This window comes from Copadichromis virginalis, linkage group LG9, assembly GCF_057382275.1.
Source record: "Copadichromis virginalis isolate Kocher_CV1m ecotype Utaka linkage group LG9, C_Virginalis_male_GT1.1, whole genome shotgun sequence".
In the NCBI taxonomy this organism is placed as follows: Eukaryota; Metazoa; Chordata; class Actinopteri; order Cichliformes; family Cichlidae; genus Copadichromis; species Copadichromis virginalis.
The window spans coordinates 32,075,257-32,103,034 of NC_140626.1; the positions used below are offsets into that span (position 1 = coordinate 32,075,257).

Here is a 27,778-nt window from a genome sequence, read left to right on the forward strand (position 1 = left end):
TGGTACAGCCGGGCAGCGAGGCTTCGGACGTCATCATTTTCAGCTCCTCCCATAAATGAAGCAAGTCTCGATACGCGCTTCGCGGAAACGCCCCCTCCATTACTCGACACACGCTCCGAAGCCTCGATACAGAACGTCCCATCACTAGACAGAGCTGCTTTTTCATCCAAAGAGAGTAAAGTTCTAAACTTAGACGAGTGAGACGAACGTAAAGTATCGATCATAAACCACTACCAACGTCCTGATCGATATCTGCATCGATCTGCCCACCCTTGTCTCCTGGATCGTAGCTGAGATCAGCGTGAACCACGTGGGTCTCTGCTCCCTGATCTCTTTCCTGTGTTTGGAAAGAGTTCCAGCTTCATCGCGGAGTTTCTCTCGGTTTGTGGGCTCATCTAAAGGTAAGCACCGAGCTAACTTTACTGTGAGTTCAGTTCATGTTGAGTTTAGCTCCTGAATGAGGTCTTCTGCTGCTCTCCTCGGTGTCTGTTCACAGTTTATTGTGAACACGTTGAGAGAAGAGTGAGAGAGTGTTTGGAGAAAAACACCAACTAACCATTAGCTCAGCATGCTGGGAGAAGTTGGAGCAGAAAAGTCTTTTCATTGTCCCTGCAGCTGTTTTTCTGCCTGCACCAAACCTCTACAGCCTCATTTCTATTTGAAGTGATAACAGGAAATGGATGAGAGCGATCTGCTGCAGTATCAGGGTCACAATAAACTTTATTGTCCAGCTGCTGTGGATGAACACATGAGAGGAAGTGAACTCCTACAAAGTCTCATTTTAATGAGTGTGGCTGCTGTAAAGTGATGCACAGGAAGATGTTAACAAAAACTAATGAAACAGAGATGAAAGTACCGTAAATGTCGGGCTATAAGCCGCTACTTTTTGCACAAGCTTTGAACCCTGCGGCTTTTAGTCAGGTGCGGCTTTTCTATGGATTGTCCGTGATTTTTGTCATATCGTAAGACGATTTGTTTTGTGTGTTCCGCTGTTGTACGGTGTTGTGCCAAAAAGTGATTGTCTGCCAAAAACTGATTTCCAGTGTTTCTGTGTATTTTTTATGTGTAATATCTTTACGTATGTTCGTAAATAGACTTCGGTGAACAGGGGATACAAAGGGATTACATAAAGAATTAAAAAATTATCTGTTTTTTAAGTATCTTTACAACTTGTACTTACATTATAACCAATCCGGTCCTTTATCCCCACTTAAAATATTTTTACAGAACTACTGTAATATTTGCTGACATTTCTGCTGTCCTGTTGGGCAACTTACTCTTACAAAATACATTTTTAATGTTAATGAGATTTTTTTTACTGCATAAATAAAGGTTATATAAAAGTTGCTGCCAAAAACTGATTGCGGCTTGTATCTTGCTACACGAATGTTGTTTGTGGCTCAAGATGACTTTATGTCATCCATAAGGGATGCATTTGACATATGTTTAACATATTATAGCCCAACAAGTTACTTATAGCACTTTAAATATGAGCAATCGCTTTTTGGCAAATACCGGAAATCAGTTTTTGGCAGACAATCACTTTTTGGCACAACAACGGCACTACGTTGCCTGGCGGAAGGATCGGGGTTCAAGAGTGGTATGTTAGTCACATGTCCGTCCGCCAGGCAACGTAGTGCCGTACGAAGTAGCGCGAAAAACAAACTTCAAAGTAGCGCTACGCGTTCAGCGGGAGGCGTGGATGACGAGCGGCGATAAACTTGCAAGTTATGCCCAAAAAGCAAGTTATGCCCAACTCCACCGGTGGATTCTGACAGCGTGGAAAAGTGTGAAAACATCCACGATCACCAACGGATTTTGAAGGGCTGGACTGCTGCATGATGGAGAGGAAGACACCGCCACGGCCCTTCTGAGGGTGTTCGACTCTGACACTGACAATGAGGATTTCTTTGGTTTTGAAAGTGACAACGAAGGAGAGAAGAAGAGTGGATGACGAAGCCATCATGAGCCTGTTTGTATCCGACACTGGAGAAGAGGACTTTGGTGGTTTTAGTGCGTAGGAAGAAGAGAAAGATGTTGGTGAATGACTGACTTTTCTTCTTGTTAAAGCTGTGTCACTGCACCTGAGCCTAAAAGGTAGTCCGAATCTATTGTTCTGGTGTGCTGTAGGTTATTGTTATGTACTACATGTGCAAATATGTACCCATAACTTGTTTTTCAAAATATTAATAAAAGTGATGTCTCCAAACAGCCATCTCTTTCCTGACAATTCGCTTTGTGCATATTCTCTTACATATGATAAGTCAACATTGAAACACCTGCGGCTTTTGGTCAGGTGCGGCTAATGTATGTACAAAACAGGATTTTCCCCTGATTTTAGCTTGTGCGGCTAATATTTAGGTGCGCTTTGTAGTCCGGGAAATACGGTAAACAGTGTTCATATTTGGAAGCACAGAGAATAAAAATATATTGTGGTGGTTAATGTGCAGCTCTTGGTGATTTGGGAGAATCATGTTTTTAATCATGTTGTGGATTGAATGTTGGGTTTGATTTCATTTTATCTATACATATTTTGTCCACTTGTGATCCTTCTGATTGATTTTTTTTTTTTGGTTGACTTGAACCATGTGAAGGTTTAAAGCTGCACTTCCCCCAAAAAGAATAAACTATAATATTGAAGAATGTAAAAATGTCTTCCTGTGTCAAACACAGCTGCAGTCAAAGGAGGAAGGAAAACTGGTTAAAACTGTTGAATGTGTAAGTTTAAAGGCCCCATCATTAAAGCACAGGTAGATCTGAGTATAATTACAATTCTTCTTTCTATGAAATGAATGTTCAGCATCGAGTGAATTCAGATGTTCTGTTCAGTTTTCTTTCCGTAGTGAAAGTTCACAGCAACAATCGTCTTAAACTGCTTCATATTGTGATCCACTGTATGGTTTATGATGGAGACCCTGAGTCTGGTTCAGCTGCTTTGTTGGGGTCTGTATGTTAAAGAGTCTGTTTGCATGGTGGAGGTGGTAGGACTGGGGGCCTGAAGGAGTTGAAAGTGTGGGGTGGGGGAGTAACAGGTCTGTCCCTGTTTGTGGAAACCACAGGAGGAGCTGTTCAGGCTGTTGCTGGGTGTGAATTGTTGATGGAGTCTTTAAACTTGTAGTTGCTGTTTTCCAGACTGAAGCAGAGTCGTTAGCTGAAAACTGGTTTTAGAGGTTCATTCAGGACACCTTCTCAGGCTCTTACAGCCTTACCTGTATCATAACAAAGTGTATAAACCCCAATCCACCTTTAACATGGTCCTTCTCCCAAACCTTCAAATAGGACTTTCTGGCCCTGTCATAGTAAAGGGCTGCTTAGAATATTAGAGCCAATGTCACAAAGTTCCTCCTGAAGTATAAGTGAGTGAGAGAGTTTCCTCACTTTGCAGCACAACACGTCTCACAAGATTTCTACAAGCAATCAGAGTGAAATTTGTACTTTGTGTTGTCAGATGAACATATGAGACACTTTGACTCTTCAGTGCAGTGTGGAGCCTAACAAAGATCTGTTTTGTGTCCCAGCTGATCAGCAGGAGGAGAAGAGTCTGACGGAGCAGCAGAGGAACATTTTCAGCCATCTGGACTCAGCTGAGTCACTACAGAGGAAACAATGAGCTCAACACAGGAGGTGAGGAAAGTATCACAGTTTCACCAAATAATCAGTCACGTCTAAAACTCTCATCCTCCCAACCTGTTATATGACTGTGTTGTATTTTATTATGTACTATGTTTTTATTTTATATCTATTATGTTTACAAACATCAAGAAGTCACAAGCAAAGAGAAACCACACCACAGCACATGTTTAAATAAGGATATTCATCAAAATTATTTATTAATGAAATTTCAAAACCTTTTCAATCACACAGAAAATACATGTGCAAAGCAACACAACAGTAGCCTGATATCAGACAGAACTGTCACATGATACTAAACATAATGAAGCGCTTCATTATAATTTGTAGATTCAAGCTGCTCTTCATATTTTGACCAGCAGATGTCACCAAAGAGGACTGTTGAAAAGCTTCAAGTAATGACAGTTTGTTCCACGACTGCATTTCACTGGGTTTTGATTATCGATTAAAATTGATTGTAGCTTGGATAACATGATATCAATTCATTAAAATCCTGACTTGATTTTTAAATATAAATTAATTTTGCCCAAAACGCCAGAATCTCAGGTTAAACCTCAGAAAATTTCAACAACCACCAAACGGCTAAAACAGTAAATGAGAGCATGTGCACGGATTCTGCACAAAGACGTCCGTGCCGTCGGGGCTGAAAGCCGGCTGCTCACTGATTCTGATGCGTTCTCAGTTCCTTTATGTTTACATCTTTCTTGGCGCTAGGTTCTGAAGCTGCAGGTTTTGTCACTCTCCAAACAAAACTGACTGAACCAGCAGCAAAAGAAGACTGTTGTTTACAGCGCTGCCGGGTGCTGTTTCTTTTTTGTTATTGTTTTGCTTTTTGTTTCTCTTTTTTTTTCACTCCCAGCAACAAAGCCTAATTTCTGCTGTTCAATACAGAACAAATGTAAAGTTTTTGAAATTATGCAAAATTTCAAAATGCTTAGCTGAGCTGTGTCTGTAATAAAACGTCTGTAACTTTGCTCTGCTTCACTTCAGCAGCATCAGGTAATGTTCATATGTTGATTAATGGTTTTCTTTCGTGTTTGATCCACTGCAGAATATTTTTAAACCCAGGCCAGAAAATTCTCCTTCATGTTTTTCTGTTTTATCCTCAGTTACTTTGACACAAAGGCATCTGCTGTGATGCTTACACCTCTGATGAAGTCTCACACATGTCAGCTTTCATTTTAGAAATATAAAATATGGATAAGTACATAGTGATCAGAATTCTAATATTTCTGATTGTCTGAGGCAAAATTTCCCCGAATCGAAATCAGTGATGATGCTCAACCCTACATTTCACTCACTGCCTGTGTTTGTATCTCTGTCACTGCAGGACCAACATGGAGCGAGAAGTCAGCGCTCTCAGGAGGCCGACAAACCTCACAGAAGAAAGGGGGAGAAGAAATACAGCTGTGACGAGTGTGGGAAAGATTTTACTAAGAAGGATTCACTAAAAACCCACCAACTCATCCACACTGGAGAGAGACCGTTCAGCTGTGACAAGTGTGGAAAGTCTTTTACCCACTCTGGAAGCTTAAAAACACACCAATTCCTCCACAGTGGCGTTAAACCATACAGCTGTGATGAGTGTGGAAAGGATTTTAGCCAACATGGACACCTAAAAACACACCAGCTCATCCATAGTGGAGTTAAAGTGTACATCTGTGATCAGTGTGGGAAGTGTTTTTCTCGGAAGGATAGCTTGGAATATCATAAACGCATCCACAGTGGAGTTAAACCATACAGCTGTGACGAGTGTGGAAAGAGTTTTTCCTGGAAGGGTAGTCTAAAAAAACACCAACTCGTCCACAGTGGAGTTAAAGTGTACAGCTGTGACGAGTGTGGGAAGGATTTTCTTAGGAAGGCTTCACTACAAAACCATCAGGTCATCCACACTGGAGAGAGACCGTTCAGCTGTGACTTGTGTGGACAGACTTTTTCCTGGAAGGATGCTCTAAAAAAACACCAAGTCATCCACAGTGGAGTTAAAGCATACAGCTGTGATCAGTGTGGCAGAGCTTTTACTCAGCGTAGCAGCTTACAGAGTCATCTAGTTTCCCACTCTGGAATTAAGGCATACAGCTGTGACATTTGTGGAAAATCTTTCAGCCGGCTAGGGACCCGAAACAGACACCTACGCATTCACACCAGACATGATGTGTACTGTTGTGGTCAGTGTGGCAAAGAGTTTGCTACAAACACAAACTTACAAAACCATATTATTACCCACTCCGAGGAGAGACCTTATAAATGTGACCTGTGTGAGAAGACTTTTAAAACTCCATATTACCTGAAAGATCACCAACAGATCCACACCAGAAAGACACTCTCCAAGTGCAGTTACTGTGAGGTATGTATTTTTATTTTTATGTTGTGCTTTTAGTCAGACTCTCTGAAACATCTGTTAGCAACGTGTTAGCATTTCTGCTGCATTGAAAAGCAGCTCTGAGTGATTATTCAGATTTGAATTACAGTATTTTAGTGGTAGCAGTTGAGAATTATATTAGTGTTATTGTAGTATTGTTTCTATTATAGTTTTTGCAACACATTAAGCTGAGTATTATAATGCAAAAAGTAAATGGATGTTATTTTATGTCTTGTCTTAGTCCTGGATGTTGACACAGATGATGTTTTGTTTTTTGTCATTTTCAGGTGACGTTAGCAATAAAAATATTGAAGGACTGACTTACACTGTCTTTGTGTCTTTGTTTAGAAGCAGAGCGACACAGATGGATCCAGTTCTCAACCCTGTCATCGCTGTGGTGGTGGGAAAGACTTTCGTTGTGACCTTTGTGGGAAAAGTTTCAGACATCAAATCACCCTAAAAAGACATCAACGTAGACAGACTGGAGACAAAATGAACTACTGTAAAGAATGTGGGAGAGGCTTCCCCACAACAAGTGAGTTAAAACAACACGAACTCTATCACAATGGGGTTAGAAAGCACGTCTGTGATCAGTGTGGGTCATCCTTCACCACTGCAACTCACCTTAAAAAACACAAATTAGTCCACACAGGAGAGAAACCATACAAGTGCAGACACTGTGACAAAAGCTTCTCACAATCAACTAATCGTAACTATCATGAACGTACACACATGGAAGTAAACTACAGCTGTGACCAGTGTGACAAGAGCTTCAGGAATTTCAGTTCATACTCCGAACACAAACGATCCCACGTTACTAATAAACTGTTTCACTGTTACCAATGTGCCAAAATATTCACCACATTGTCTGCTCTGTGCAAACATCAGCGTGATCATGCAGGACTGAAATCACTCCCATCTCTGTGAATCTGCAGAGACAGAAAGATCCTCGTCTGGTTTCAGGGTCAGACTTAAAACCCTTGAAATCAGGCTCCACAGAGTTCACAGTGAATCTCCTGTAAAGATCTGATGAGGCAGCTATGAATGAAAATGTGCCTCTCGTTACATTTTAAGCTTTCTAAACTGTTCTACTGTAGTGTTGGTGTTGAGTGGTTAGCTTTGTTCCAGCAGTTGAATCAAAAAATCTGTTTCCTCTTATGTTTTTATTGAATGTATTTTGATCCATGTGTTTTTGTTGGGTGTTTTTTTTTTTTTTTTTTTTTTGTGTGTGTTCAGGTTGTTTGTGTTATGAAATCCTTCAACAGTTAAAACAAATTTGAAATGTTAAATAAAGAAATGGTTTAATGACAAAGAGTTTGACCCATGATGTCATTTCCTGTATATCAAACCAAAAACTGACGTGACAAATGTTCTCAGTGACACAGATGGAGGTTTATCAGAGGAGACTTGGCTGTTCTGACACTAAACAGGGTTCCTGCAGCTTACTGAAAATCCTGACCTGAAATTTATGAAAAAATAAGATCATCTTTAAAATCTTTTAATTTTTTAACAAAGTTGCTGTTGGTATTAAACATTCTGATTTGTGTTTGTGTGTATAAAAAAGATTAATTTTGGAAAATAATCTGTTAGGGGTTCCGAAAGAGACTCAGGCGCAGGCCAGGGTTTCCCTTTAAGCGAAGAACAGTGCGTTTATTCACAGTGAACACAATCACCAAGTGGCTATGTACAATGTGCAGGGGAAACGGGTCCGGGTCGCCAGGGTCCGTGGGAAACAGGGTTAGGGGAAAAGGTGCTCCACACTTTCTGTACAAAAGCTCCTCCTCAGTCACTCCTCTCAGAATCCGGTTCCAAAAACGATCTAAACACAAAAGGTCGGGTTAGCGGGATAATAACAAAGGGCTTTCAAGATACAGGTTGGCAGATACACAAGTTTGACTGACGCTGATAGTTCAACGATCCAGCGAAGACTAGTGCAGACTCGCCATCTAAGTAGTGCAGTAATCAGCTGGGATCAGCGGCCGGTGTGGTGATGAGCAGGTGTGTGGGCCAGCAGCGGGAGCCCGCAGTGAGCATCGCCGTGGCGAGAGAGAGAGAGTGAGAGAGAGAGAGGGCGAGAGAGCAAACAAACCACAAACATATTGCCCAATAGAGGATTGACCAGCAGGGCACAGGGACCATGACAGTACCCCCCCCTCAACGGGAGCCCCCCGGCGACCCACCAGGCTTACCAGGATGAGACAGATGGAAGGCCCGCAGCATACGCTCGTCCAGGACAGCGGCCCGCGGAACCCAGGATCGCTCCTCAATGCCATAGCCCTCCCAGTCCACAAGGTACTGGAAGCCACGCCCGCGGCGGCGAGAGTCCATAATCCGCGTGATGGAATAGGCGGGCAAGCCGTCCACAAGCCGGGCGGGCGGAGGGGGCCCGGAAGGAGGGCACAGGGGGCTATTCTGTACAGGTTTGATTTGGGAGACGTGGAACACATTGTGAATCCTCATGTTGCGGGGCAGCCGGAGTTTCAGAGAGACGGGGTTGATCAGCGCCGAAACCTCAAAAGGACCAATGAAGTTTGGGTTGAGCTTCTTGGACTCAGTCCTGAGAGGAACAAAGCGCGTGGACAGCCATACCTTTTGTCCCACGCTGTATGCTGGAGCTGGTGTGCGGCGGCGATCTGCGGTCTGTTTGGTTCGGTCCTTCGTGCGCAGCAACGCCGTCCGTGCGGCCCGCCAAGCTCGTCGGCACCTCCGTAGATGGGCCTGGACAGATGGCACAGAATGCTCACCCTCGACAGAGGGGAAGAGAGGCGGCTGGAAACCCAGTGAGACCTCGAAGGGAGACAGACCAGTGGCGGAGGAAGTCAGACTGTTGTGGGCGTACTCAATCCAGGGTAGTTCATCACTCCAGATGGACTGGTTGGAGGACGCTGTGCACCGCAACATTGCCTCGAGCTCCTGGTTAGCTCGCTCACACTGACCGTTGCTTTGGGGATGGTAACCGGAGGTCAGACTGACCTTTGCTCCTAATGAGGAGCAGAATTCCTTCCAGACGCCAGACGTGAACTGGGGGCCTCTGTCAGACACAATGTCTTCCGGGATCCCATGCAAACGAAACACATGACGGGTAAGCAGTCGTGCGGTCTCCATGGCCGTGGGAAGCTTGGGTAGAGCTATGAAGTGGGCAGCTTTAGAAAAACGGTCCACGATGGTAAGTATGACAGTGTTGCCTGCTGATTGCGGCAGTCCGGTTACAAAGTCCAAAGCTATATGGGACCACGGCCTGGACGGAGTCGGCAGGGGATTGAGCTGTCCAGCGGGCGGCTGATGAGATGGTTTATTCCGGGCACAGGTCGCGCAGGCGGAGACGTACTCCCGAGCGTCTTTAGTCAGAGAGGGCCACCAGAAGTAGCGCTGGAGGAAGTTGATAGTGCGGTGGACCCCTGGGTGGCACGTAAAGCGGGCAGTGTGGGCCCATTGAAGCACTTGAGAACGTACTGATTGAGGGACGTAGAGCCGTTGGGCTGGCCCGCCTCCCGGATCCGGTTCCAACACCTGAGCCTCCCGAATGGCTGCTTCGATCCCCCAGGAGATGGCGCCCACGACACAGGTGGCGGGGAGAACGGGAGCGGGCTCAGTGGTGTCCTCCGAGACTGAGAACTGACGGGACAGGGCATCGGGTTTGACATTCCGGGAACCGGGTCTGTAAGAGATGGAGAAGTGGAAACGGGTGAAAAACAGGGCCCACCTGGCCTGTCGAGCGTTGAGCCTCTTAGCTGATTGTAGGTATGCCAGGTTCTTGTGGTCTGTCCAGACGAGGAAAGGCTGAGCCGTGCCCTCCAACCAGTGCCGCCACTCCTCCAGGGCTAGTTTTATCGCCAGCAGTTCCCGATCCCCGACGTCATAGTTTCTCTCTGCAGGGGACAGACGGCGGGAGAAGAAGGCACAAGGGTGGAGCTTACCGTCCTTCCGTTGCGACAGAACCGCTCCAACCCCTGAGTCGGACGCGTCGACCTCGACCACAAATGGCTGCGTGAGGTCGGGTTGGATCAGGATGGGGGCTGAGGCGAATCGTTTCTTCAGTTCTTGGAAAGCTGCCTGAGCTTCTTTGTTCAACTGAAAAGGAAGCTTGGGAGAGGTTAGCTGGGTCAGCGGCAAGGCAACTCGGCTGAAGTCCCGAATGAACCGCCGGTAGAAGTTGGCAAATCCAAGGAAACGTTGCAGTTGGTGCCTATTAGGAGGTTCCGGCCACTCAACAACGGCTTTTACCTTCACAGGGTCCGGGCGGAGGTTTCCTTGGTCGATTATGTACCCCAGGAATGCAACGGTGGAGACGTGGAACTCACACTTTTCTCCTTTGACGAACAATCGGTTTTCGAGGAGTCGTTGCAGGACCTGTCTGACATGGGTCTCGTGCTCGGATTGGTTTCTGGAAAAGATCAGGATGTCATCTAGATAGACAAAAACAAAACGGTTAATGAAGTCTCTGAGCACGTCGTTCACCAGGGCTTGGAACACCGCAGGGGCGTTAGTGAGACCAAAGGGCATGACAAGGTACTCGAAGTGGCCGAGGTGGGTGTTGAAGGCGGTCTTCCACTCATCGCCCTCACGGATGCGAACCAGATGGTATGCGTTTCGCAAATCCAGTTTGGTGAAAACAGTAACCCCCTGGAGGAGCTCGAAGGCAGAACTGAGGAGCGGCAGAGGGTATTTATTTTTTACTGTGATGTTGTTTAATCCGCGATAGTCAATGCATGGCCGGAGGGTTTTATCCTTCTTTTCGACAAAGAAGAAGCCTGCCGCGACTGGAGAGGTGGAGGCCCGAATGAGGCCGGCAGCCAGGGATTCCGTGATGTACTTGTCCATAGCGTCTCGTTCTGGAAGTGAGATGCTATATAGCCGACTGGTGGGTAAAGGAGCTCCCGGGAGCAGTTCGATAGCACAGTCATAGGGTCTATGCGGAGGGAGTGACTGGGCGCGGGCCTTTTGAAACACCTCAGCTAGGTCGTGATAAACAGAGGGCACATTAGTTAAATCAGCTGATTCCAATACCCCAGAAGAGGGCGTTTCAACGCTTGGAGGCGAGGCTGCTTTAAGGCAGGTCATGTGGCAGTCCTCCCCCCACCCAGTGACACGCCCCTTCAGCCAATCTATGTGAGGGTTGTGCTGTTGTAGCCAAGGATGGCCGAGAACTAGTGGAGTGCGAGTTGCTTTAAACACCAAAAAACAGATTTCTTCAGAATGATTGCCAGAGAGGGTGAGCTCGACAGGCTCCGTCACCAGAGTGATGTCTGGAAGGCGTTGACCTGACAATGCCGTAACACGTAATGCATGAGGCAGGGGCTCCAATAGTAACCCAAGTTGCCGGGCTAACTGACAGTCAATAAAGTTTTGTTCCGCCCCAGAGTCGATTAACACCGATAGGGAGCGGCTCTTAGAGTGAATGGAAAGCGTGGCCGGTAGTGTTAAACGGGGAGGAGCTTCTTCCTGGCTCAGCTCGCCCACCAGTACTCCTACCATCACTGGCGGGCGCGCCCTTTTGCCCGCGAAGGGCAGGTAGCCACAACATGTCCCCTGTGACCACAATAGAGGCACTCACCGGCGGTAATCCGGCGCTGACGCTCCGCCGCGGTGAGATGGGAGCCGCCCAGCTGCATGGGTTCCTCTCCGTCCCCGCTCTCGTGAGTCCGGGAGGGGCCGGCATCCGCCATGGCGCCGGTGCCAGAGATTCCCGCAGCCTCATGGAAGTTGTAGTTCCGCTGCGACCGGCGAGCCCGTAACCGCTCATCCACCTTAATGCACAGGGACATTAGCTCATTAAAGGAGGCAGGGAGATCACGCATGATTAGCTCGTCCCTTAATTCTTCTCTGACATTGTTCAGCAACGTGCTCCGTAGCGCCTCCTGATTCCACCCTGCCTCTTCTGCCAGAATCCAGAAGTCGATAGCGTAATCAGACATGCTTCTCCTACCTTGTTTGAAGTTGAGGAGACGGAGAGCAGCGGCCTCTGCCCCGTTGCCTGGGTTAAACACATTCTTAAACTTGGAGAGAAAGTCAGCGTAGGTGATGACAGGATCAGAGTTTAACACAACCTGGGCCCACTTTAGTGCACGGCCCCTCAGAAGTTGAACGAAATAAGTGATCTTCGCCCCATCGTTGCCATGAAAACGCTGCAGCTCGCGAAACGTCAGAGACACCTGAGCCAAAAAGCCGGCGCATTTGTCAGACTCACCCGAGAATGGTTCCGGTGTGGGTAAAGGTCCGTCAGACGGCGTACCGACCCGCGGTGAGCTACCTGACGCTACGGCGGGCGGTGCCGCCTGGGGAGCCGGGCTGGGCGGCTGGGGATTCCCTGGTTGCGCATTTCCCTCCAGCGGTATTAACTGCGCCACTGCCAGGGTCAATGCGGCGACATCCTGCCGTAGCTGCCCGAGCATTTGTTCATGGCGGGCCAGCGCGGCTTCCTGGGCGGCCAGAGCCCGGCCCACGGGGTCCTGTCCTGCTGAGTCCATAATGGCTGGATCGTTCTGTTAGGGGTTCCGAAAGAGACTCAGGCGCAGGCCAGGGTTTCCCTTTAAGCGAAGAACAGTGCGTTTATTCACAGTGAACACAATCACCAAGTGGCTATGTACAATGTGCAGGGGAAACGGGTCCGGGTCGCCAGGGTCCGTGGGAAACAGGGTTAGGGGAAAAGGTGCTCCACACTTTCTGTACAAAAGCTCCTCCTCAGTCACTCCTCTCAGAATCCGGTTCCAAAAACGATCTAAACACAAAAGGTCGGGTTAGCGGGATAATAACAAAGGGCTTTCAAGATACAGGTTGGCAGATACACAAGTTTGACTGACGCTGATAGTTCAACGATCCAGCGAAGACTAGTGCAGACTCGCCATCTAAGTAGTGCAGTAATCAGCTGGGATCAGCGGCCGGTGTGGTGATGAGCAGGTGTGTGGGCCAGCAGCGGGAGCCCGCAGTGAGCATCGCCGTGGCGAGAGAGAGAGAGTGAGAGAGAGAGAGGGCGAGAGAGCAAACAAACCACAAACATATTGCCCAATAGAGGATTGACCAGCAGGGCACAGGGACCATGACATAATCTTTTAAAGTTGTGGTTTGAGTTGCTCAGTTTCAGAGTTTCCTTTGTTGGCACTGCCTCTCTTCAGAAGTTGTTGGTCTATATTGACATGACAGCTGATTTTTCGGCTGGACGTCATGATGTGAATCTTAGGGACCGAGTTTCAGAGGTGATCTCCCCCAGCCTCACTTGGTCGTTGAGACTGGAATGGGGAGGGTGAGGGTGAAGGGGGGAGAGATGGAAGGTGTGTTGGGGGTCAGTGTCTGAAGTAGTGTCCCTGGGGAGGGGAGGGTGAGGCGTGGGAGTCGGTCCGTCTCAAACCTGCAGTAGAATGTGTTTAACTCGTTGGCGAGGTCTTTGTTTTCTTCAACAGTGGGTGGGGGGCGTCTGTAGCTGGTGATTTCCTGCAGGCCCCTCCACACTGACGCTGGGTTGTTGGCTGAGAGCTGTTCTTCCATCTTCTGGGAGTATCCTGTGAAAGTGACACTCAAAAACTACTCCATGCATTTATTATTTCTAGACTGGACTACTGTAATTTGCTACTATCAGGATGTCCGAAAAACTCGCTGAGACACCTTCAGTTAATCTAAAATTGCTGCAGCAAGAATACTGACAGCGCTTACTTCTTGTTCCTTTAGTATTTAAAAGTAGAATGGGAGGTAGAGACGTCAGTTTTTTGGCCCCTCTGTCTCCCAGTTGGGATTGAGGCGGCAGACACTGTGTCTACTTTTAAGTTTAGGGTTAACTTTCCCTTTTACTAAAACATATAGTTATGGCTAGACAGGCTACCCTGAATCTTCCCTTAGGTATGCTGCAATAGGTGGTTGCTGCTGGGGGTTTCCCATGATGCATTGAATATTTCTTCCTCAGTCACCTTTCTCTCTCACTGAGGTTGTATCACAATTCAGGGTCTGCAGCCTTAAAGGCCGCATTTTAAGGCCGATTACATCACAGCGACGCGATGAAGGCTGTCCCAATTCAAAGGCTGCTCGAAATGCGGCCCTCAAATGCGTCCTTCACTTCCCTGAAATTTAAGGCTGTGGCGGTGTAGACTTCGTGGCCCAATATATCCCACAATTCATAGCATGGCAGTCGGTGTGGATAATTTTGCCGCAGACGGCAGAAGCGGAGCGGCCAAGGAGTAAACTGATAAAAGTAAGTACTGAATAATATATCACTTATTTATGTGCAAATGTTTAATAATGAAGAACATTAAAACATTACTGTTGGCCACATGTCGGCAAAGTTATGTGGCATTAGTCATGTTTGTACTTTCAGCATTTACTTGGTTTTAAAGCCTTTACTTTAAAATATACGCCGTTCAATAGCTGACCTTAATCTTACAGAGAATCTGATGATTTTGTGGATAATTAAAGTCAGTCATATATCCACAAACACAACAAGCTGAAAGTCAGTGATGCTGCTCGGTTTGCAGTCATGAATATCACGGCACAAGCAGGATTCACTGCACTGTTAATGTTAGCTATGTTATATTGCTGCCTCTGTTCGGTGGTGTCGAGCCAAACGGACTTTAACGTGTGTTTGAACGAGCTGACGGTTCACTCGTTAAGCTGAAAGAAAGATGCTTTAATCACAGGAGTCACACATGTGTCCACTGTACCATCTGGGAACTCTTCTTGTTTACACTCGTAATAACACAAACACTAAATCCTCCTGTTTTGTAGTAGTGTGTACACCTGAGACTGTCACCTGTCTGTCTGTCCTGCACTCTCTCTCCGTTTCTCTCTGATTGTGGAATAAAAGTATGAACATGTGTTTATAAGTTACACTTGTGTTTGAATCCTGCAGCTTATCACACATTTGATTTCCATGTGTGACGACTGCAAGTGTCCAAAGTGAGGACAGACTGAGGGACCCACTGCTGCACATCATCTGTGAGGCTTTGCACCCCTGATGATCCACCAGGACAAACTCAGCAGTGTGTGAGGAAGAGGAGGAGGAAGAGCCAGCAGCAGCTGACAGATGGAGAGAATAGACAGACTGTTCCCTGTTTGTGAAGGACTGCTAGGAAAGTTTAACATAACTGTCTGTCCTGAATCAGTCTTATTAGGTAATGTTCAAATAATTTTATCATTCCAGTGTTTTCAGTGTGGGAGAAAGTACTCAGGGCCTTCAAGTTACACACTATGAAAGGCAGCAACAAGTTTAATGTTCAGAAACCTAAAGTCTGTATCAGCAGCAGAATGGAGCTAAAAATAAATGTTTGTTTCAGTTCTATGAAGCTTTGAGTATTTTGGATCAGTAGCACTGCTGTGTTTGTTGCATCATATTGCTGTAATTGTTTATATGTGATCTATAGTGTAACATCATATTCTATAAGGATGTTATGTGTTTGTATACTTTCTTCTCCCTCTCTCGCTCTCTCGCTCCCCCTCTCTCTCCCCAACAGTGAGATGATTTCAGTCTCATGAACAACGTGATCTAATTGTTATTACTAACTAATCTTAAATGACAGTTCAGCACAGAAATGAAGCCCAACAATCATGTTTTACAGTCCCGTGGTCTCAGCCTCAGATACTCAACTAATCAGAGTGATGTCATGACTAAAACGAATGACTAACAAAACATTTTTCTCCTTCATTTCTGTCAAACAAAGCTGTATGTAACGTTTCTCGTGGTTAGTATCATGGTTGCTAGCGCGATGAAGGCTAGAACGTCCCATTTCACAAGCCTCTCACTTCCGCACTTCTCGTACTTATAGTACGCACCGTACGTAGTGCGCGTACTTCAAGCGAGCGGTCTCTTGATTGGGACACAGCTGAAGTTTTCCAGAGGCCTGGTAATGAGCTAATCATGTGATACAGGTGTGTTGACCCAGGGTGCGATCTAAAACCTGCAGGGACACTGGACTGAGATTGGGGACCCCTGCAGTAGATGCTATGCAGATGACACTGAGCTTTGTCTATCCATAAAACCAGGTAACACACACCAATTAATTAAATTGCTGAAATGTTTTAAAGATATAAAGACCTGGGTGATGTCTAACTTTCTGCTGCTGATTGTACGTGGCCCTGGAATTCCTAGAAATATAATATCTAACCAGATACTTGCTCTGGATGGAATTACCGTGGCCTCCAGTAGCACTGTCAGAATCTTGGAGTAATATTTGACCAGGACATTATACAAATATGTAGAGCTGCTTTATTTCATATGCGCAATATCTCTAAACATCTCAAAATATCCCGTCTCAGAGTGATGCTGTTCATTAATTTATTACTTCTAGACTGGATTACTATTACTACTACTACTACTAGTGTGCATAACACAGGATAAATGGACTCAAATATGGAAACAACAATGGAAATGCACTACCTCACAAAGATGGAGGGAATTTGGATGGAAAATTTTGATTAGGTTCTTTATCACCTCTTACCAAAAGACTCATTATGATGGGAATCCCCCGTATGCTGGAGAAAATATGGACACAGACGAGTACACCTCTGACATTTGCAGGCAGAATTTTAAACCTTGGGTGTAGGGATGGGTATCGTTTAGGTTTTATCCGATACCGGTGCCAAACCGGTACTTTTGAAACGGTGCCGGTGCTTGAACGGTGCTCAAACCGGTGCTTAAAGAATGGAGAAGACAAAATTGGTCCAAAAACCTCTCATGTTCAGCTGTTTTTTTGAAAAAAAAATTCTGCCTTTTCTGCAGCTAGAGGGCATATATGGTATCATTCTTGGCTGGAAGCAGTGCTTAAACAATGGGAGAAACACCAATTTTGTCCAAAAACCTCTCATGTTTGACTGTTTTCCATTTTTTTCTTTGGTCATTTTAGTCTTTTTGGCCAGGGTGAAGGGAGTATCTGCCATCAAACAAGAAGACAGCTGCATGTAACAACAACGGTGTTTGCTAGTTCACCTTACATGCATTAATTTAATAACGTGGCTAGAGTACTCAACGTAAATTATACACGAACAACATTAAGCTACTCACGCAGAGAAGAACGGCTGCTGCTGCCATCGTCATCCTCTTTTAAAAAAAATGCTATGTGTCGCCAGGTGTTTCATCGGATTTGAGGTGTTACCTCCTTTGACAGTATCACAGTATCAGCTTAAAGCACTTGTTGCAGGCTGCTGAATTTGCATACTTTGCTGTGAAGTACAGCCAGACTTTAGACCGCTTTGCCTTGGGCATTTTTAATCTGTAGCTCTGCTCTAAAAGAACGTACGTACCTGGACCCGCCTACTGTCCTCTGAAACATAAAATGATTGGCTAGAATTCAAAGTATATGACATCTCAGGGGAAAAAAAGCACCGAAATGTGCGCTGCTTTTCGGTCTGGTTACTACCGTTTATGACAGAACTGGTGCCATCATGGCACCGGATACCGGTACCCATCCCTACTTGGGTGAAATGAGGTCAATGCAGTTCTTAAGCATGCATGCAAATGTTCATTAGTCAGCTGTGAGCGAGTTTTTCCTATTTATGTTTAAATGCCAGATTTTCACTTCAGGAAGCACACAGCCCCACTCCACTGACGACTTGCTGTTGGCCAACACCCTCAACGACTTTTACTGTCGGTTTGATGATCCATCAAGCGGCTTTCACACCTCAATAGAGACTTCCCCAACAATAGATACACTTTGGTCCATCATCCTCCCACCTTCCCTGCTCCCCCCACAACAGAGCCATCTACACTATCAAAGACTTCACCCACAGGAGCCCCCTCCTCACTTCACACCTATGAGGATTTCAAACCACCTTCTCCCACTACAGCCCTTCATATTCATGAAGCAGATGTGAGGACGCAGTTTAACCCCTCTAGACCTACTAAGGAACCAAGTCAATTCAATTTTTATCTATATAGCGCCAAATCACAACAAAAGTTGCCTCAAGGTGCTTTATATTGTACAGTAGATACAGAGAAAAGCCCAACAATCATATGAACCCCTATGAGCAAGCACTTTGGCGACAGTGGGAAGGAAAAACTCCCTTTTAACAGGAAGAACCCTCCGGCAGAACCAGGCTCAGGGAGGGGCGGGGCCATCTGTTGCGACCGGTTGGGGTGAGAGAAGGAAAACAGGATAAAGACAAACCAGACTGTACTGCCATGTTTGTTGTTTACAATTGTGTTTTGTTTAGTTACTCCTCGTGTGTCATAGTGGTCTGATCAGACTTTATATATACCCTTCTGTGTCAGTTCATGTTTAGGTCAGTTATATTTCTTTGTGCAGTCATTTGGTTTGTTAAGTTTGCAGTTCTTTGCCTGAGTTCAGTTTTGTTTCTTTGACCTTTTTTATGAGCTCAACATTAATTACTTTTGTAAATATAATTTTTGGGTTAAATGAATGAAAACCCTGTTTTTATAATAATTCCTGTTACTCCTGCTTTTTCCAACTCGGCCGATCACACAGCCCTAAATGCCTCAGCTTCTCCTTTATACCCCCCCCCCCCCCCCCCCCCACACACACACACACACACAACTCTCTGCATCAGGAAGGTCCTGGCACTGGTCATTAGCAGATAACATAGTGAAGCAGCGCCAAGCAGTTTTCACAAGGTCATGCTGACACATAATTTGACTATGACTTTAAATATTGGTAACTTCAGGTGTTGCTCTGATATACAGGAAATGACATCACGGCTCAAACTCTTTGTCAGTAAACCATTTCTTTATTTAACATATAAAATTTTGGTTTAACTGTTGCAGGATTTCATAACAAACAAGCTGAAAAAAAAACTGCAGAAAACATGGATCGATGCATTCATTAAAAACATGATAACAGGAAACAGATTTTTTGATTCAACTGCTGGAACAAAGCTAACCACTCAACATGAACACTACAGTAGAACAGTTTAGAAAGCTTAAAATGTAACGAGGCACATTTTCATTCATAGCTGCCTCATCAGATCAGGAGACTCTACCTGAACTCTGGAGCCTGATCTCAAGGGTTTAAGTCTGACCCTGAAACCAGAAGAGGATCTTTCTGTCTCTTCAGATTCACTGTGATCCAGAGATGGCAATGATTTCAGTCCTGCATGATTAGGCTGATGTTTGCACAGAGGAGATAATTTAGTAAATGTTTTTGAACATTGTAACAGTAAAACAAGTTCCTTCATAATCATTATGCAAATTTTTACTCTGTGAATGGTACTCATGGCCATTGACCAATGGTCATAAGAATTTGCTTATTAACGATCAAGAAATTGACCTCACAGCCCATTGTTCATTCATTGGACTGGTTTCAGTCGTTATGCAAATGTACTGTTTACAAGATTTACTTAAAAGCAGGAATCAAGACTGTCAGGGGTAGACATTTGTTCAAACACAAGTAAGAGAAATGAGACAACTGCAGACCGACTCAGAGTGTAATTAGAAAACGTGCGCACGGGTGAATGTCTCTGAGAAGACACCCACACGGGTGAATGTCTCTGAGAAGACAAAACACACCGAGCACAGGCTTGCTTGCTTTATTTATAAGGCAAAAATGGGTTACATAGTACTTCCTCTTTTAACTGTCAGGGAAGAGGTTAAACATTAAATCAGCTTATCTGATCTTTCACACACTGGGATAAGAATACAGAAGTATATCATGCTTTATCTGACATCACAGACACTGAAGTGAAGAATGCATCATTATATCATGCTGTCAAACATCTCAGACACTGAGGTAAGGAATGCATCAGTTTTCCTTTAACAATAGACTTGGTTAGGTGATTCTTCAACAATAGGCTTGGTTATGTGAAAATATATGAACACACAAAATATAAGGCATACTTGGTTAAAATATAAGGCTCACTTGGTTAGAATATAAGGCCTACTTGATTATATTGTTTTATAGAGATTTGGTTATAATGTATAATGTAGAAAATCTCTAACAAAGACGTAACAGGTTATTCGTAACATGGAATCGCTTGTGAGTGGAGTATGAACTGAGATTACTCAAACTCTCTTACAGATGAAGTTCTTTCATGCGTCTGCGTTCATGCTTAGTGTGATCACATGATTGTGAAAGGGTTTTGTCACAGTGTCTGCACTTGTATGGTTTTTCTCATGTGTGGACTCGCTTTTGAAGCTGATGTGCACTGATGAAGGATGACCCACACTGATCGTAGACGTGCTTTTTAACTCCACTGTGAAGGAGTTCATATTGTTTGAAGTCCGTTGAAGTGGTGAAGCCTCTCCCACATTCTTTACAGTAGTTCATTTTGTCTCCAGTGTGTCTACGTTGATGTATTTTTAGGGTCTTTTGATGACTGAAAGTTTTTCCACAAAGGTCACAAAAAACTCTTTCCCACAGTGATGACAGGGTTGAGAACTGGATCCATCTGTGTCGCTCTGCTTCTAAACAAAGACACAAACACAGTGTAAGTCAGTCCTTCAACATTTTCATCCTGAACATTGCCTGAAATAATGAGCATCTCTGCCAAGTCCAATTGCATTTTACTGTTTACATTATCACACTCAGCTCAATTTAATGTGCTATAAAAACGATAAGAGTAAAAACATTAAATTAATACTAGTTTAATTCTACAATAACTAGGGATGGGTACCGGTGTCCGGTGCCATGATGGCACCGGTTCTGACATAAACGGTAGTAACCAGACCGAAAAGCAGCGCACATTTCGGTGCTTTATTTCGGTGCTTTTTTTTCCTGAGCTGTGATACACTTCTAGCCAATCATTTTACGTTTCCGAGGATAGTAGGCGGGGCCAGGTACGTACGTTCTTTTATGCAGAGCTACTGATTAAAAATGCCCAAGGCGAAGCGGTCAAAAGTCTGGCTGTACTTCACAGCAAAAGATGCAAACTCAGCAGCCTGCAACAAGTGCTTTAAGCTGATACTGTGATACTGTCAAAGGAGATAACACCTCGAATCCGATGAAACACCTGGCGACGCATAGCGTTGTTTTTTTTTTCAAAAACCAAGAAATGCGCTGTATTTGATAGCTTGCTGCGAGACCTCACACCGAGCGCATCTACTGCGGTGGTGCCTTTTATCAGACCCGGAGTTAGCAACATACCCAAAAACACAAAGAGGAGAGTCCTGGCCCCTAGCCCTGTCAGTGTAGCAGAAATGATGATGATGGCAGCAGCAGCCGTTCTTCTCTGCGTGAGTAGCTTAATGTTGTTCGTGTAATTTACGTTGAGTAGGCTAACCACGTTATTACATTAATGCATGTAAGGTGAACTAGCAAACATCATCATAGCTACATGCGGCTGTCTTCTTGTTTGATGGCAGATACTCCCTTCACCCTGGACAAAAAGGCTAAAATAACCAAAGAAAAAGAGGGAAACAGCTGAACATGAGAGGTTTTTGGACAAAGTTTGTGTTTTTTCCATTGTTTAAGCACTGCTTCCAGCCAAGAGTGATACCATATATGCCCCATAGCTGCATAAAAGGCTAACATTGTTATCTTTTTACAAAAAAAAACAGCTGAACATGAGAGGTTTTTGGACCAATTTTGTGTTCTCCATTCTTTAAGCACCGGTTTGAGCACCATTTAAGCACCGGCACCGTTTCAAAAGTACCGATTTGGCACCGGTATCGGATAAAACCTAAACGATACCCATCCCTAACAATAACAGTAATACAATCCTCAAACACGATCACTAAAAACCTGTGATTAGAGTCTGAATAATCATTCAGAGGTGTTTTTCCATGCAGTAAAATTGCTAACATGCTAACACAATTTGATGAGCAGAGTTGTTTCAAACAGTCGGCTGACAAGATAAAAATATAAACATATATAAGCATACCTCACAGTAACTGCACTTGTAGAGACTTTCTTGTGTGGATCTTTTGGTGTGCTTTCAGGTAATGTGGAGATTTAAAAGTCTTCGCACACAAGTCACATTTATAAGGTTGTTCCTCAGAGTGGGTAAACATGTGACGTTGTAACTCTGTGTTTGTAGCAAACTGTTTACCACACTGTTCACAGCTGTACACATCATGTCTGGTGTGAATGCGTAGGTGTTTATTTCGGTTCTGTTTCAGGCTGAAAGTTTTTCCACAAATGTCACAGCTGTATGCCTTAATTCCAGAGTGGGTAACTAGATGACTCTGTAAGCTGCTACTGAGAGTAAAACCTTTCCCACAATCATCACAGCTGTACGCTTTAACTCCACTGTGGATGAGCTGGTGTGTTTTTAAGTATGAAGCTGAGGGAAAAGACCTTCCACAAATATCACACTTGAATGGTCTCTCTCCAGTGTGGATGAGTTGGTGTCGTTTTAAGTGTGAAACCTGCATAAAAGACTTTCCACACTCATCACAGCTGAATGGTCTCTCTCCAGTGTGGATGAGTTTGTGTGTTTTTAAGTGTCCAGACTCTGTAAAAGACTTTTCACAGTCTCCACAGCTGAACGGTCTCTCTCCACTGTGGATGAGTTGGTGTCGTTTTAAGTGTGAAGCCCGCATAAAAGACTTTCCACACTCGTCACAGCTGAATGGTCTCTCTCCAGTGTGGATGAGTTTGTGTGTTTTTAAGTGTCCAGACTCGGTAAAAGACTTTCCACAGTCTCCACAGCTGAACGGTCTCTCTCCACTGTGGATGAGTTGGTGTCGTTTTAAGTGTGAAGCCTGCATAAAAGACTTTCCACACTCGTCACAGCTGAATGGTCTCTCTCCAGTGTGGATTACCTGATGCCTTTTTAGGGAAGCTTTTACGGTAAAATCCTTCCCACACTCGTCACAGCTGAATGGTCTCTCTCCAGTGTGGATTACCTGATGCATTTTTAGGGAAGCTTTTACGGTAAAATCCTTCCCACACTCGTCACAGCTGTGTTTTTTCTCTCTCTTTCTTCTGTGAGGTTTGTCGGCCTCCTGAGAGCGCTGACTTCTCGCTCCACGTTGGTCCTGCAGTGACAGAGATACAAACAGAGGCAGTGAGTTGTGGGAAACACATTCTTCTAACCGGGCTTTTATTAGTGGTACTTTGTGCAAAGCTTGTGTTAAATAAGTAGTTATACATGTACTCATTTTCATACACACATTGCAAATGTGCTCATGAGAGATGGCATTGAGTCTTTTGAGGGTCAAACACGCTTCCAGACAAAGATAAATATTCGACTTGTTTCTAGGGCAAAGATTAGAGACATTTGGCCTGCAAAGTGCCCGTACACCTGTTCAGTGAGATGAGTACAGGATGTTTCAGAGACATGTATGAGGAGAAAATAACGGCAGGAAACACACAGAGTGTGAGACGGTGAAGAGGGTTTTTAATTGTTATAGAAGTCAAGAGAGTTAAAAAAGGAAATGTGTCTAACTGTAACTGGTGTATATTACGATATCTGCTAACGTATTGTGAGGCTGGACCTTAATATACAAAAATAGTGTGATGTCTGCTTCCTTGTTGAGATCTCTGTAAGTGAGTGGCACTGCAGATCTCTCCCGCGTACGTGTAATCAATAAATCATTGTTTGACTGGACTTCTAACAATGATTTGAGAGAGACGTAAAGCTAGTGTATAAGTTCATCTTTGATGGTTTGTAAAGCATTCCCACGTTAAGCTTAATAACCGATATATGGAGCGACTGCCTCTCTCTCTCCCTCTGCTGTTGCTACTTCAATCATGAAACTGCTTAATGATCAGCTTTTCTGTCGCGAGTCCGTCTCTCTTCTTTATGTTTGGCCCACTTTGCGCCAGAAAGAGGAAACCAGCGGCTGAACAACTTCGCACTCTCCCTGTAATGGATGCTCCCGTGTGTTTCAATCAATCAGTCTTTATTTATAAAGCACTTTTCATACAAAAAAAAAAAAAAAAGGTAGCACAAAGTGCTTTACATAGTTAAAAGCAGCCCACCCCACCCTCCAACTCACTCCCCACACTCTCATTAACATAAATGATGTGAATACCCCCCCCCACACACACACACACCCGTGCACACTTAAAGAGTAAAATTGGGCTGGGCACACATGAGCCCGGTGAGGAAACACTATCACAGGGAGCCGTCTGCACCGGGAGCCGGTCACAGACCGCAGCCTCCAGGCTGGGCACACAGCAGGAGGGAGGCAAAGAAGCCGCCCAGCCAGGCTGAGAGGACCCCCAGAGCCCCAGCAGCCACGGTTGATCACAGCCCCAGTGCAGAGAGCGCCCTCCGAGGAAACACTGGAGATATGACACAATAGGATATATACAGGGTAAAATGATAAAATAAATAAGAACGGGATACAATATAAATATAAATATAAATAGAGTAAGAAGATTAAAAATGAATAAGAATAAAATCAATAAATATTAGGTAAAGCCTAAATTAATAATAGAATAACAGGATAGAATAAATAAGCATAAAATAAATAAACGTTAGGTAAAAGCTAAATTAACCCTTTAAGACCTACCATAGAACCAAGTTCGCCAGAGCTTATATTATATTTTTACATGCTGTGGAGCCATTTTTGGGAGCATTTCAAGTTGCTATACATCAATACAACCATTATAGCCCAAACTTTAATAATATGTCTGCATTAGGTGCATAGTAATTACATAAATTGCAAAAAAGTGCAATAAACAACAAAAAAATTGAAAATCGTTTTAGTTTTTTTAACATATATTTCTAGTTAGAGAAATTTAAGAGGCTTATCCCTCAAAACTGTAAATACAAAAAAGTTACACAAACTAGTTTCCCACCACAGGAAATTTATTTTGAGTGTCTTCATAGTTTTATTTTTGAAATACACCAATTTTTATATACTGCAGGAAAAATGAAAATAAATATTATAGTGCAAATTTGCAAAATAACAGCATATGCATCAAAATAAACTATTTCCAGCAGTGCAATATGAGTCTTAAGCATCCCAGAAACGACACAGAAAGTCATAAAGTCAAACATAACTTTTTAAAACACATAACAAGTAAAACACAAGCTCATAAGGCCCCGATCGTAAAAAACTACATTTCCGCAAAATGACGTCACTTCCGGTTTCGGGCAGGTCATGCGGTCATGTGATAGTTCGCGCTGATGGACGTAGGAAGTGTTACAAACAGCTGATGGATCGGCGAAGCGTGTTTCTGGAATATCATGTTTTTGTTGCTGCAAGTGATTTTTATGCAGTTTTTGCAAAGCTATATGTGGAAGGAAACTGTGACCTAGGACAAGCTGATGGCATAAGATGTAAGTACAACTCCTCCAGTTTCATATGCAAAAAAAATTATTGCGCTAGCTTACTTGGTTGCAGAGCTACCGGGATTTAAAAATAGTTACGCAAAACAGAGCGTGGCCGCTCCGATCGGCTGTAAAGGGTTAAAAAGGTGGTCTTGAGCCTGTTCTTAAAAACATGTACGTTCTCTGCGGCCCTGAGCTCCTCCGGCAGGCTGTTCCACAGACGAGGACCATACCACTGAAAAGCTGCCTCTCCGTGAGTATGTGTCCTGACTTTAGGAACGATCAAAAGGCCAGTACCAGAGGACCTCAGGGTCCGCGAGGGCTCATATGGTAAAAGCAGATCTGAGAGATAAGAAGGCCCAAGACCATTAAGACATTTAAAAACCAGTAAAAGAACTTTAAAATCGATCCTGAAACACACGGGGAGCCAGTGCAGCGATTCTAAAACCGGTGTAATGTGGGCCCGCCCTCTGGTCTTCGTCAGCACACGAGCTGCAGAGTTTTGCAAAAGTTGTAAAGTTGAAATATTCTTTTTGGGGAGACCAGAGAGCAGGGCATTACAGTAATCAATGCGACTGGTAATAAAAGCATGCGTCAGCATCTCCGTGTTGGCCCGAGAGAGAATAGGGCGGACTCTGGCTATATTTTTTAGATGATAAAATCCAATTTTGGTTACATGTTTAATATGTGGGATAAAACCAAGCTCAGAGTCAAAAATAACACCCAGGTTTTTCACTTGTAGTGAAGGACATAGTGAAAATGCCTCTAATTTAGACAAGAGTTTCTCTCTCTGAGCCTCGGGACCGACGATTAAAACTTCAGTTTTGTCCTGGTTAAGCTGTAAAAAGTTTTCTGCCATCCAAGATCTTATATCTAAAATACAGTTAAAAAGGGCATCCTTTGGTCTGGTGTCATCAGGAGACACAGAGATGTACAGCTTACAGTTTGCGTACTAGTGTGCTCTCGACTAATGTGTGGTAGAGGTAGCACTTTTATTTTTCATATTCTAAATAAATGAGTACTTTTGGAAAGTCAGAAACTGTTGCTCATTCGCTATCCACCCGCACACCTCCGCGGCTGGCTTCATCTCCACCGCACGTTGAAAGCAAATGTGCCAGGCCTCAAAGACAATGGGTGGTTTGCGCAACAAAAGCAGGAGAATCGAGCATATGACTTGTAAAAATCTCAGCAGGGGTGATTAACACCTCGGGACTTGCACCAGAAAATAAACGCAGTGATTTTAGTAGGTGTTGGGTTCAAGGGATTTTGAGAAGGGTTAGTAAATCTAGTGTTGAGGTTAGCTCGGTGCTTACCTTTAGATGAGCCCACAAACCGAGAGAAACTCCGCGATGAAGCTGGAACTCTTTCCAAACACAGGAAACAGATCAGGGAGCAGAGACCCACGTGGTTCATGCTGATCTCAGCTACGATCCAGGAGACAAGGGTGGGCAGATCGATGCAGATATCGATCCAAACGGTGGTAGTGGTTTACGATCGATGCTCCTCCGAGTTCACTATTTTACTCGCTGCGGATGAAGAAGCAGCTGTCTGTGCGAACACCTCTTCTTATGCGGGAGACTCACTTTGCTCCGCCCCCTTCTTCTGCCCTGCTGGGATTTGATACTGTGCCGTCACGTGACTCGGCTACACACAGAAAACCCATTTGGACTGCAAAGAGAGAGAAACAGGAGCAACATGTGGAGATATTTTACGGCTGTAAATGAAAATGCTGGAGAACAGCTGGAAGGCTTGTCAGCACCTAAAGCCACAGGAGACCACACAAGCTGTAGAGTTCAGCTTATTTTTTCACACTCCAGTTAAATACTTTGACTGAATTCTCACTGCACACACTCAAACTGGCCCAGCGTTCATATCAGGCCCGCGAGATCATTTCATATAGATTTTTTTAAATTACTGTTATGCATGGCCCGACGATATGAGGTGCTATTAACACACAAACAACAGATCCTGTAACGCAGCGCTGCAGCCTCTTTCCCAGACGTTAGGCTACCTGGCAACATTCCCGCGTCAATCAAGTCAAACTTCTGTTATTGCGAAGCTAGTCCCTCACAATGGCAAAGAAAAAAGTTATTTCTGAAAATGGAGCCTTTCAGCACCAGTGGGAGACTGAATGTATGTTTACAGACATTGCTGGTAAACCAGCAGTTTACATTGGTAGTAAACTGGTAAATCACATGGTGAAGCTGTTGTGAAAGCAAATTTTATTGTAGCAGAGGAGACAGTCAAATCAGCCCGGTACCACTCTGATGAAGCTGTGCGATGCTATCCAGACAAAACGCAGATTTTGGCAAATGTGAGCCTGAGGAGAAATATGATTGCCGATCGGGTTTGTGAGATGGCCACTGATTTAGGAACACAGTTTTGTGAAAGAAGCAAACACGTTATTGCATACTGTGTATGAAAGTATAGACATGATGGACATTGCACAGCTGGCCATCTTCATCAGTGGAGAGGAAATATTGAACATTAAATCGATGCAAGGGACAACGACAGGAAAAGACATTTTTAAAAACGTATGTCAAAGTGTAACCGACATGAAACTGCCCTGGGACAAACTTGTTGGACTTACAACAGATGGAGCGCCATGTCATGTAAATCGTATAGTATACATGTATAGTCATGTAAATGAGAATTACAAAGTTGGTGGCTGCAGTATAAACAAATTGGTGTATC

General features: G+C 44.4%; 1 protein-coding gene and 1 pseudogene across 2 annotated transcripts in view; one reads left to right on the plus strand and one right to left on the minus strand.

Annotated features, from left to right (window-relative positions):
- The first annotated feature begins 214 nt into the window (after window positions 1–214).
- Window positions 215–7,189, plus strand: LOC146702259 (uncharacterized; annotated as a pseudogene). The gene is made up of 4 exons (XR_014922322.1): window positions 215–401; window positions 3,519–3,624; window positions 4,961–5,977; window positions 6,341–7,189. The product of XR_014922322.1 is annotated as an uncharacterized LOC146702259 (transcript).
- Window positions 7,190–21,740: 14,551 nt separating this feature from the next.
- The window catches only part of LOC146702260 (uncharacterized), a 31,352-nt gene continuing 25,314 nt past the window's right edge, over window positions 21,741–27,778 (minus strand). Inside the window, exon 5 of the mRNA XM_085468937.1 lies at window positions 21,741–22,761. Within this exon, the coding sequence (XP_085325063.1) occupies window positions 21,741–22,761 (1,021 nt within the window). The remainder of the gene's footprint in view (window positions 22,762–27,778) is intronic.